Source organism: Thamnophis elegans, chromosome 1 (assembly GCF_009769535.1).
Source record: "Thamnophis elegans isolate rThaEle1 chromosome 1, rThaEle1.pri, whole genome shotgun sequence".
Taxonomy (NCBI): Eukaryota; Metazoa; Chordata; class Lepidosauria; order Squamata; family Colubridae; genus Thamnophis; species Thamnophis elegans.
In genome coordinates, this window is record NC_045541.1 from 31626052 (window position 1) to 31639271 (window position 13220).

General features: G+C 37.6%; 1 protein-coding gene across 1 annotated transcript in view; it reads left to right on the forward strand.

Annotated features, from left to right (window-relative positions):
* The window catches only part of FAP (fibroblast activation protein alpha), a 62018-nt gene that overhangs the window by 23074 nt on the left and 25724 nt on the right, over positions 1-13220 (forward strand). The window contains exons 10-14 of the mRNA XM_032219416.1: positions 1004-1107; positions 1932-2067; positions 5121-5165; positions 6168-6272; positions 6368-6438. Coding sequence (XP_032075307.1) covers positions 1004-1107; positions 1932-2067; positions 5121-5165; positions 6168-6272; positions 6368-6438 — 461 coding nt within the window. The remainder of the gene's footprint in view (positions 1-1003; positions 1108-1931; positions 2068-5120; positions 5166-6167; positions 6273-6367; positions 6439-13220) is intronic.

Sequence of the window (13220 nt, forward strand, 5' to 3'; positions counted from 1 at the left end):
TGAAGTCTAAGAGCCTCAATCCTATAGCTTCCCCCACCCAAGATCACATGCCTGAAGTATGAGAGCCAGCCAACAATTTGTAAAATGTGATTCCTGCTGGTTTTCTGCAAAAAATGAAATAAAATAGGTGTATTACCGTTGCAGTTATCTTCGCACCTATAAAACGTAACCCCTACCCAATGGTGTGGTTCAACCAGTTTGCACCAGTTCGGGAGAACTGGTTGTTGACTTTCTGAGCAGTTTGGTGAACTGGCTGTTGTAAGAAAACATTAGGACAGAAGACCAGTTGTTAAATTATTTGAATCCCACCACTGCCCCTATCCCTCTGAAATAAAAATAGAATGGGAAGAGCTCCCTTTGGTGCTGTTATAATGTTATGAATCTCTGCTTGTAGCTTTTGGTGGGGAAATTTTTTCCCATCTGAAATATTATAGTGAGTCACAAGGCAGCCAACACCAATAAGTTCTAGCTTGTACATTGAGTACCAAACAAATGATGAGTATTGAGACAAATTTTCATGTCAAAATTTGTTGAGTACCAAATTCAATGGGTTTCAAAGCAGTTGACTACCAAGGTACCACTGTAACATTTTGAAAGACCTAATCAATTCCCTTCACATATAACTCCTATTGAAAATACTTAGCAAACCTAGAAGGAAGGGCATAGAATCTGAAGTAGCAGATGTTAGACATCCTCTGTTACTTTTGAAGACAACAGAGCAGAAGACTTCTCCCATGAGATTATAATCTTTATATTATTTGCTCAGTGTTTATAACTAGCTTGGTTAATGACTTGAGTGTACTGTGAACTTCTCAGAATAAATTTCTAGCTAAGACATATTTTCAACAAGATCCCAAGTTGTCTGGAAATGGAAAAGCACCCTATTTGTGCCTGAAAAGAATAAAATAACTTTATAGAATTTTACTTAGCTCTTTTATTTAAATATTGTAATTAAAGTCATTAAAATTTCATTTAATCAATTTGTTCCTACTTTTCCTTGAAGGCTGGAGCTAAAAATCCAACTGTTAGAGTGTTGATTATAGATACGACAAATCCTAGTGATTTTGGACCAAAGGAAATACTTGCACCACCAGTCATAGCATCAAGGTGATATTTTCTTAAAATCCTCAGTTCCTGTTTTTCCTCCTAGAAGAATAGCAATTGTTTTCAGTAATTTGTCTTGGGAGTCTTTCCCCCTGAAATTTTCTTTCTGTGTTAAACTTATAATATAGCCTCCAGATCAAGGACTGCTATAAAGGAAAAGTTAAGGCGTAATTCTCATTAATGATAGAAACCATTTCAGCTGCTTGCTTATAGCAATACAAGAGTGCTGACACTAAGGAGCCTGGCCCACTTGTTCAAAGAATTTGGGTGGTGCTTTAATAACCTTTAAATTTTCAACTTTTAAAATTCAGATATGGCATTAAATTGGCCTCTCGTGTCTATTGTCAGCGTTCCAAGTAACACACCCATTGAAAGCATAACTCCGAGTCGGGTAGATTTCTCAAAGAACATGTTTATTAGATATTTCATATCAGCAGAGCTGGTGAAAGCCAACTCTAAAAGTTCCCACAGTTTTCACTTAATTAAAAGAGTAAAGGTTTCCCATCCCAGATGTCACCAGTCACATTGTCCAATGAAAGTAACTTGCAGGCTGCTTGGTCATTCCTCTCCTCCTTTCACAGCCACCTGTTAAGATGACCTTGGTTCCCACAGGAAAACTTTTTCTCTATCTATTTCCTTTCCCCTCTCATGGTTCATGGCAACTAAGAGGCAGCGAAAGATGGTTTCAGCCAGGTTCACTTAAGAGTTGACACCTATATTATTAAACTGGACTACCTATCATAGATAGGTTATTAATGTAATAGTATGCTTCCTTCTTGTCTTTTCCCTGTATTCACTGACTCCCTTCTTTTTCCTTTTTCCTTTAGCGATCACTATGTCACTTGGATTACCTGGGTAACAGATGACAGAATCTGTGTGCAGTGGTTGAAAAGGATCCAGAACTTCTCCCTGTCAGCAATTTGTGACTACAATTACCACTCCAAATCTTGGGATTGCCCAGAGGTAGTATTTTCCCATCAAGCTAAGATTTAAAGCAAAAACTCTATCAGCGAACAATTTGATAAAGGTTCGCCGTAACTGGGCAGTTAAGGTGCAAAAGGAAGGGGGAAAAAATTACTTCCGAATTAAGGTGGGATCCTAAGTTGTCTTATGTGAATATCTGATCCCAGAAAAAATATTGCTAGGACCAATTAATGGTGAGAATATGGAATTGGTTTTTACTCATCCCTCTTACAGCCTTTTCTCCTCTGTTTCATTTTGATCTTTGATTGAGGGTCTGCTGATCCTTAGTGGCCTGGTTTAAAAACATATTAAGTCATACATTGGCTACAAACTACAAAGAGTATGGTCGCATCCAGTTGTGGGTTCCTCTGGGTTTAACAACCAGTTCGGTGATCGTGCAATTTGTCTGCACATATGCAGTTTAAAGAAATCTTCACTTCCGGGTTTCTTCAGAAGGGTAGCACAGCAGATCCGCATGGCAATCTGCTCTGCTGCACAAATCAGCTAAGAAGATAAAAGTAGAAAAATAGTGTGGGTGGGTGGGCAGGCCCATCTGATTGTCGGGGCAAACTGGTTCACTCCTAGCTGATCATTGGAGCTACCGGTTCCCCCAAACCTGTCCGAACCGGTAGATTCCCACCCCTGGTTGCATCAAACTCAAATCAGCCATATTAAATCGTATCATGATATGCGAGTAAGTATTAGAGTTCAAGTTGCTGAATGGAAAACCTATAAGGCCAATATTTCATCTTACGATTGTCCCTCTGAAAAGTTGTGATTAGATAGAGAACCAAAATGATCAGCAACTTTGCCCTGGAAGATCCAAAAGGCAGTAAAAAAATCACATGCCTCAGCATGTTCTTACTGAAGGAAAGATGTGGCTAAAACCACTATTATCTTCTTTTTTTAAAGTGCTTTTATCGTATCACTCTGCACACCAATGGTCAGTTAACAAGAGTGCCAACAGATGGAGAACTCCATTAAGCTGTGTTTGCTGAAAAGATCTCAGGGGAATAAATTTCCATTTCATACTTTGTTTTCCGATTAAACCGGAAGTAATAAGGCGTAAACAATGTGGACTCTCTCATATACTAGAAGCAGTGGGCAAATAATGATAAGAAATACTTTTCTGCAAATCCAGAGTGGATTCTAAACGTCCTACTAAAAAAAATCAGCAAATCAGCAAATATACCCAATAAATAAAAATTGAATACAAGTTTAAATAGTCACCTTGCTCAAGGCCACCATATCTGGGTTACAAATTCTGAATGACCACTCAATAGCAGCAATGTTGGAGGTTTTTTGCTGCCATCTGATGCTTATCCAGATTCTTGCATCCTTGATAAACCATGCTACCCTTCCTCAAGTTTCTAAACAAGCTTCTGAACAATCTTACAGAGACCTACAAAAGTTTGTGTATCTATCATTTGAGCTTGAATAGAATAGAATAGAATATTTTATTTGGCCAAGAGTGATTAAACACACAAGGAATTTGTCTCTGGCACAGAAGCACACAGTATACATGAAGTAACAGAATAACAACAGCAGCAACAACAACAATAACAACAAGTGAGTGCAGTAAAATCACCAAACTGATTACAAAGCTAGACATGATCGAGTTGCTAAATTAATCCACTGGTCATTATGTAAAAAGTACAATTTATCTGTATCCGAAAAGTCATGGGAACATAAAGTGGAAAAAGTTGTTGAAATGAGAAGGTGAAGATCTTGTGGGACTTTCGAATATAGACAGATCGTCATTTGGAACACAACACGCCAGATATCATGGTTATCAAAAATCAAAGCGTACAATTTATTGATATCACTTTACCAGGAGATGCCAGAGTTGAAGGGGAAAAAACTGGAAAAAAAATCACAAAATATCTTGACCTGGCCATTGAAAGTATGTGATTATGGATGAAACATGTAACAGTGATACCCATTGTCATTGGGGCACTTGGTACCATGTTCAAGAATTTTACAAAATACATCAAGAAATTGCAGCTTCCTGCAATAACATCAGTAGAACTGCAAAAAACTGTGCTACTCGGAACATCTTATATTTTAAGAAGATATTTGGTTGATATGTAGGATGCTGGCAACAACCCTTATAAACCATCAGCAGCAGTAAATGGTATTTGGAATCCATTTTTAAATGTTCAATTGACTGAGTTTTATGTTTAATGAATAAAACAGATGATGATGATGATGATGATGATGATGATGATGATGATGATGATGATGATGATGAAGAAGAAGAAAATAGGCTCCTTGGGTGCAGTCCCAAAACAACTGAGCAGTATTTGAACACCCTAGGCATTGACAAATTTGCTATCAGTCAATTGCAGAAGGCAGCTTTACTTGGAACTTCTTTCATCCTGCAACAATATCTGTAACACCATGAAACATCCAGATTTGCCTATCTCAGGTTCTTGGTAAGGACTCAATGGGTAAATAAAAATGCCAAACCCAGACTGAACATCTGGCTGATTGTGCGATGATGATGAAGATGATGATGATTAATAATAATAGAGATGATAATAATAATACCAATAAAATAATCATACCTATTAAAGAAGGAGTAAAGAAGATAATAAGAAGAATAAATAATAACATTTATTATTATTAACAGCCACATTACATAGGAAAATATAATAAATATTTTAATTGACATTAAAGGAATCAATTTTGCAAAGAAATACTTCAAGGAAAAGGCATCCTAAAGTTTTGCTTTGAAAGTTTTGCTAAAATATTTGGACAGTGAATTGTTCAAATAGTTTTAGACTATTGCTGAATATCCTGGTTTTTATTAACATATGTTCAGGTTGTTACAAAGGGTTCCACGTAGATAACTAAAGACGCTATCCAATACCCATTGCTGTGCTGATCCTATGAAAGCATTAGAGGATGCTACAAATCGTTATTGAGAAAGTAGCCTGTGTTTGAATAGGTCCTCATTTTCTCATGTTTCTGTCTGATTGAAAACTCTATAGTATTAATATGTCAGATTTCTGTTTTGCATCCCAACCTTTTTGCTTTCTTTGATTTGACAGAACCGGCAACACGTAGAAGAGAGCCATACAGGATGGGCTGGTGGAGTATGGCTTCTATGCTCTTTCCATTTTTGGTGTTATCATAAGAATCATGTCATTCTTTATTGACTTGTTACCATGCATCTATAGGTTTCAGAGAAACTGAAACAAGGCCATCTCTGTGAAACTGGAGAGGTGTAAGAATTCACTTCTGTTTTGCCTACCCACCTTGCCTGGGGAAGCCAGCTTCCTAGGCAAAGTGAGGAATCAAGCAGCTGAAAGTTTTGTGCCAAGGCTAAACTTATGGCAAGGGGGAGGGAAATCCCAGAGTGAGTGTTGACATTGTAAAGCAGGAGACAAAACCAGAAGTGATTTTTGTAGTGCTCTGGCTTTGTTTCAGAGTTCAGTTCTGCTTTGCCTGAGCAGTCCCACTGCAGACTTGCACAGGTAAAACCTAGAAAAAGGCTCCCATGAGTTCATAGAGATAGCTATGGGTTAGTCTGCCCATCTGTCAAAGCTTTCTACTAACCACAACATGGTAGCAGTGTTCCAATGTCTCAGGGATTGACACAAAAAAGAGGGGGTCAACCTATTGTCCAAAGCACCTGGAGGCAGAACAAGAAGCAATGGATGGAAACTAATCAAGGAGAGAATCAACATAAAACTAAGGAGAAATTTCCTGACAGTGAGAACAATTAATCAATGGAACAACTTGCCTTCAGAAGTTGTGTGCACTCCATCACTGGAGGTTTTCAAGAAGAGATTTGATGTCCATTTGTCTGAAATGGTGCAAGAGCAGAAATTTGGAATAGAGGACCTCCAGGTGCCTTCCAATTCTGTTACTTTTGTTACTTCTGTAATTGGATTTTATAATATATGGCGTGTTTCCCCAAAAATAAGACAGGGTCTTATATTCTTTTGACCCCCGAAATAAGCACTTGGCCTTATTTTCGGAAAGGTCTTATTTTTGGAGAAACAAGGTATTTACTATATTTTGCATAATTTTCATTCACTTCTCAAAGATATTAATTTCTGTTTCGCCTACAGTTTATTATTGTTGTCTCTCAGTTCTTTGTTTCAGTACCCTATTTCACTTCAGATGACATGTCCTACTACAAAATTTTTAGTGACCAGAATGGCTATAAACACATTCACTACATCAAAGACTCAGTGGTAGGTCAACCAAAGAACCAATCTAAAGTTCACCTGTGTTGCAAGAGATGTGCTGCGGAATAAAATACCTGACTTTCAATATGTTGTTTTTGTAGGAAAAGGCAATCCAGATCACTAGTGGTGAGTGGGAGGCCATATATATATATAGAGTAACAGATGATGCAATGTAAGTATCCCACCTGTGTGATATGTTCGTTACGTTGCCTGTCAATGAAAATCATATGCAAGAATGCAAGAATGTTTTTTCCATTAGCTTTGAAGCTGAACCCCATTTTTAAAGGACTTTAAGAGTCATTCCATATGATTGGTTATAATGGATTCCCCTCAACAGCTATGACCTGGAAAGGCCTCAAAGTTAGATTTAGCCCTCAGAAGGAAAAGAATTTCCCCTCCCTCAACTTGTGCAGCCAGTCATAAATATTGGACATGACTAGAAGTGTCTAATAGCATCTTAATCAAGAATATAATCACTATTATGTATGTTGAATTACTATGCTCTGCATTATTTACTCATTTGGGTATAATAGCTGATTCCAATCTATTCAGAAGCCTGTATGGCAGTGATGGCTAACCTTTTTGTCATTGATTGCTGAAAGTGCAAGAGTATGTGATAGCACGCACACAAGCACACGCCCATAATGCAATGGCACGTGACCCCCCCCCCATGCTCCTCGTGCCCCCTTGAATGTGTGCGTGTCTCCCTCATGCACACCGTGCATGTGTGGCAGAGGCCCAAAAACCAGCTGGCTGGTGGGTGGCGCGTGTGCATGCAGAGTGGAGCTGAACTGGGGCGACGGCTCGTGTGCCCGCAGAGAGGGCTCTGCGTGCCACCTGTGTCACGTGTGCCACAGGTTCGCCATCATGGTTATATGGCTTTACAAACAAAGCATCTATAAAGAAGCAACAATCAAATTGTCTCACTTTTTAATGAATACAACCAGCCCCTTCTTCCTCCACTTAGCATACTCATGGATTATTTATTATTATTATTATACAATTGTATCACAGCAGCCAGTTGTTTCGCCGGATTTGACATTGGTTACTAGTCGGGCCCCACCCAGGGGCCTAGGACGTCGTAACGTATTTTCGTAATATGCATGCAGATCCAAGCAGTGCGGCTTTTTGCATTTGACTGATGGTGATTTTGTCAATTTTTAACTGTTTTAAATGTAATTCCAGTGCTTTTGGAATAGCACCCAGTGTGCCAATTACCACTGGAATTACCACTGCTGGTTTGTGCCATAGTCGTTGAATTTCGATTTTTAAGTCCTGGTATTTTGCGATTTTTTCATGTTCTTTCTCAGCGACCCTGCTATCACCTGGTATGGCGATGTCTATGATTGTGACCTTATTTTTCTCAACCAGTGTGATATCTGGTGTATTATGCGCCAGTATTTTGTCCGTTTGTATACGGAAATCCCACCAGATCTTGACCATCTGATTTTCGGTGACTTTTTCAGGCTGATGTTCCCACCAGTTTGTTGCTGTTTTAATGTTATAATTTTTGCACAAACTCCAATGGATCATTTGTGCTACTGAATTGTGCCGCAATTTATAATCAGTCTGCACAATTTTTTTTACAGCAGCTGAGTATGTGATCAACAGTTTCATCAGCTTCTTTGCAAAGTCTGCATTTGGCATCATCAGAGGATTTTTCGATTTTGGCCTTAATGGCATTTGTGCGGATAGCTTGTTCTTGCACAGCCAGGATTAGTGACTCTGTTTCTTTCTTTAATGTACCTGTTGTTAACCATAACCAAGTTTGTTCACTGTCCACTTTATTTTTTATTTTTTCCAGAAATTGGTCATGCAGTGCTTTGTTCTGCCAACTCTCCATTCTTGATTTTATCACATCTTTTCTGTATTCTTGTTTCGTCTGTTGGGCCTTCAGTAGATTTTTGTTCTTTATTTCGATTAATAGATGTTCTTGGCTTTCTTTTAAATAATCAGCCAGTGCATGTTTTTCTTCTTCAACTGTTTGCTTCACTTGTAATAATCCTCTGCCACCTGATTTTCGTGGCAGGTATAGTATATCAGTATCACCACGTGGATGTAAACTGTAGTGCATTGTCATTAGTTTCCTGTTTTTTTGGTCCAAAATGTCCAAATCAGCTTGTGTCCAGTTAACTATACCAGCTGTGTATCTTATAACTGGTATTGCCCAGGTATTTATGGCCTTGATTGTATTTCCACCATTCAATTTAGATTTCAAAATTTTCCTAACTCTGTTGGTGTACTCTCCCCTGACAATAGTTTTTACTTCTCCATGCTTGATGTTATCCAACTGCAGAATGCCTAAGTATTTGTAGGCTTCATTTTCGTTGCATTTAATTAGTTGGCCATTGGGCATTTCAATTCCCTCACATGCAGTGATTTTGCCCCTTTTTATGGATACAGTGGCACATTTTTCCATGCCAAACTGCATTGAAATATCAGTGCTGAATACTTGGACTGTGTTTGTCAATGATTTGATTTCTATTTCTGACTTTCCATAGAGTTTCAAATCATCCATATATAGCAAATGCAAAAAAATTTCAGCTTCTTTGGCTGTTTGGTAGCCTAATTTCATTTTTTTGAAGATTACTGATAGTGGGATCATTGCGATGATGAAGAGAAGAGGTGAAAGTGAATCACCCTGGAAAATTCCTCGCTTGATATTAACCATTCCGTAGATCTCATTCCCTACTGCCAACTTAGTTCTCCATTGTTTCATCGCCTTTTCAGTAAAGGATGTAATATTTTTGCTAATGCCAGTTGTTTCTAAGCATTTTATGATCCAACTATGTGGCAGTGAGTCAAATGCCTTTTTGTAATCAATCCAGACTATATTCAAGTTCATTTTTCTGTTCTTACAATTTTCTAATATCATTTTATCAATTAGGAGCTGATCTTTTGTGCCCCTGCTCCTTCTTTGGTTGCCTTTTTGCTCTACTGGCAAGATGTTGCTTGATTATTATTATTATTATTATTATTATTATTATCATCATCATCATCATCATCATCATCATTATTCAGTTTTGGAGAAGAAGCGGGAAGCTCACATATTGATCTAGTTAAAAACTAAAGCAGATGGACCTCATTTACTTTAAAGTTTGGTCTTAGCCTTGGCTTGCAATTTAACAGGGTATATAAATTCAACTGATGTTGGCTTGTTGAGAAAACTGATAAATCAAGCCATGGTCTAGTGCAATGTTGAAGCCTAAATTTGTCTCTGAGTGAATAAGAATTCAGAATATAGATATCTATGCATGAGTATAGTCCCCAAACAATATAGCAACATTTATTTTTGAATAAGTATATATTGGATTGTTCAATAACAAAATAACTTTATGAGCTGTACAATTATCTTCCTTAAAGAGAAACATACATGCCGCTATTACATTCAAAATTAACAGAATAACAGTTGGAAAGGGCTTTAGAGTCTTCTTTTAGCCTAATCCCCTGTTCAAGCAGGAAACTCCATAACATTTCAGACAAATCATTGTCCAATCTCTTCTTAAAAACCTCCAACGTTGAAGCACCCACAACTTCTGGAGGCAAGTCATTCCATTGATTATCAGTAATTGTTCTACCTGCCAGGAAATTTCTCCTTAGTTCTAGGTTGATTCTTTCTTTGATCAATTCTATCCATTTCTTCTTGTCTTGCTTTCAGGTGTTTTGGAGAATTGGTGGCTCCCCGCCTTCTTTGTGGCAGCCACTCAAATATTGGAAGACTGCTATCATATCACTCCTAGTCCTTCTTTTCATTAAACTAGACATACCCAATTCCTGCAAATGTTCCTCATATATACTGGGGGAGAGAGAGATTCCAAGCTCCCTTTTTTTGTAAACACTGTAAAAAAAAGTGCATTTAGTTTCTTCCAGGGGTGGGTTGTTGCCGGTTTTACTACTGGTTCACAGTCCATGCACAACCCACGTGCACACTGTTCAATGCAAATTGTTCTTTGTCCATGTGCAGAATAATTTATAGTGAACTGCTCATGCGCAGTCAGTAAAAACCAAAATGGCGGTGGCCCAACAGTGGCAAGTGAAGCGGTTCAGGGGTGTGGTAGGCCTGGGTCCCTGCCAGTTCTGCAACCCAGGCCTGAATTCCACTGTCAGTTCGGCTGAACTGGGCCAAACCGGGAGCAACCCACATCTGGTTTCTTCGTCTGTACCAGAGTCAAAAAACAAGATACAGGTTTCGGAAGAAGGCAGGGCTTAGCAGTGAGAAGATGGAGTTTCAGGCTATTCCTGAAATTCCTCTATACCGAAGGATTTTTGGACGGGTTTTTGAACCCTAGCTGTCCCGGAGACGACAGTGAAAGGTGAGGGGAGACCCAGTGACCTCAGAGACGTTCGCAAAGTCTCTGGGGGGAGGGTATTAACCCCTCTTGCCAATTCCTTTCTGGATTAGCTGTGTGCTAAATGAAACTGCAGGTTGCCCCTAAGAATGGCAGAAGTGATGTCATCTGGTAAGCTGATTTTATTATTCAAGAGAGACTGTCCGCACTAAAAGCTTAAGCTAATTGAAACCAAAGAATAGAAGAATCTAGCGGCGAATTGGTCTTTTTTTAATGGATTTATGGCTGGTGGCTACTTTATTTCTTAAACGCTTCAAGGAACTCTTCGACATCCCCCCCCCCTCTGATTCTCTCTAAGTGGATCGTAAAGTTTACTCTCTACTAATTAGCACTTCACGATCTGACATTTTTATTACTTGGCTGTGTTTATGATCAGATAAGATTGCACAGTTTCCAGCGTGTTTTTACTTGTAATTTTTAACTGTGACACATCATGGCGTCTGAAAATACATCTAAGGTTTCACTCCAGACTCTTTTTTCCGCATGTCGAGAGCTTTTTGACTCTTTTCAGAGATTGGAAAGAAAACTGGATCATCTGATTTTAAAATATGAAGGAAAAACTGAGATTGTTGAATGTTTGAATGTTCCTGAAATACAAATGGAAAACGTGAGAAATGGCGTCTGGTCTATCTCAGAGGAAGAAAGGAGGGGGGGAGCTATAAAGAAGATTCATTTAAAGAGACAGAGTGTAGGAGAAATGAAAACCTCACCCCTGAGAATTAAAGTCAATTTGAAAAGTTTTACAAGCCCGGGACAACATTATTATTTCATCACCGACATTCAGAGCCAAAAGGTGCGAAGATATCTTTGTTTGGACTTGCTTATAAAAACATTTGGTAAATTTATCCAACACGTGGCAATTGGTTTGAGAAGATTTTGCTATTGGAGGGACACAGGCTGACAGATGGAAGAACGCAACTTAAAATTAGCTAAATCTGATTACTTTAATTTGTAATAGATATAGCTGAATAATGACTGATATGGATAGTAATGTATATAATTTGGAATTGGCTGATAGATTGAAGAATACAATTGAAAACTAGCTAAATCTAATTGCTCTTTTTTGTAACAGATATAGGTGAATAATAATTGATATTGATAGTAATGTATATAATGTGGAGTTGATATGATAAATAACAATTGGATATGAGAAAACATTTTTGGATTATACATAAAGAGTATTAACTACAATAAATATCATTATTAAAAAAACTAAATAAAATACATACAATCAAATGTTAATCAATACTGGGAAAATGTTATGATATATGATATAATTAAATATTATGGATGTTCAGCTAAAATAGGACATGAGGATTTGATTATAATAGAGGATTTTACAAGTAAGTAAATGAAATGTCAGCATGTGTTATGGATTAATTCTTTGGCATAGCTAAGGAGGAAGGATGTTTAAATAACTATAGGTAATTAAAACTGGAGGTATAATGATGTTGATATGGTAAATATTTGAGTTAAGATATTTGAATTAATATGAGTTAATGGAAGAGAAGCACCAAAGCATGTTGTAACCAGTTGATATACTTCTTCTTTTTTATAATAGATACCTGTGTTTTGTTTTGTTTTCCTGCCTTGTCCTTTGTCGTTTTTGTCTTTTTTTTGTTTTATTATTATTATTATTATTTTGCCTTTTCTTTTTGATTTTTTCTTTTCCCACCGGTGTGGGCATGTATTGTTCAAGATTATTACTTTTATTAATATCTTTAAATAATAATTACAGTCAAATGAAAATGGATATATAATAATGCTTGAGTTAATATGAGTAATGTTGGTTGACTGTGGAGAAGATGTACCAAAGTTTATCTGTAATTGACTGACACATTTTCTACAGATGTAAAGAAAGATGCTGTACCTGTTTCAAATCAAAATTAAAAAAAACATTTATTATAAAAAAAAAAAGATACATGTTTCAAAGGGTTTTTAGAATTCCATTGTCCAGCATCCTAATAAAATATTTATAGCAAACTTATTTTCTGAATGTGCATCCTTACATAGCCAAATGATACATCCCACACAAAAAAAGATGAAGGTACAGTTTCAGGGAATCCTGTAGCAGGAGTGTCAAACTCGCGTCAACACGTCGTCTCATGATGTATCGCAATTTCCCCCCTCCTTTGCTAAACCAGGGGTGGGCATGGCCAGCCCTTGATGCATTCGGCCCACAGGTCGCAAGTTTGACACCCCTGCTGTAGAGGATTATGGAGATAGTCTTGATGAAAGGATTCAGCAACTGTTAATTAAGCACCACCCTTAGTATCACAAGAAGAAAAGAGTAAGGAAGAAACTCAAGATTTCTCTGCCTTGATTCTCTTTGATATCAGTGGGAAAAGACCAAGAATCTCTATTAGGCTTTCAAAATTCTGTTATTACATCCTTGTTCTTGCAGTGTCTGTTTCCTAGCCTAGCCTACTTCAAAGGATTGGCAAACCCAAAGTTTTACAAGAAAACTAAAAGAATTGGGCAGGAAAATAAATCAAACCTCCCTTAGTAGGCATAAATGGGAAATACTTTGGGAAAAACAAGAATCTAGAAAGAAAGGGAATTTCCTGGCTGCCCGGAACTGTTCATGTTGTTTGAGCATTTTCTT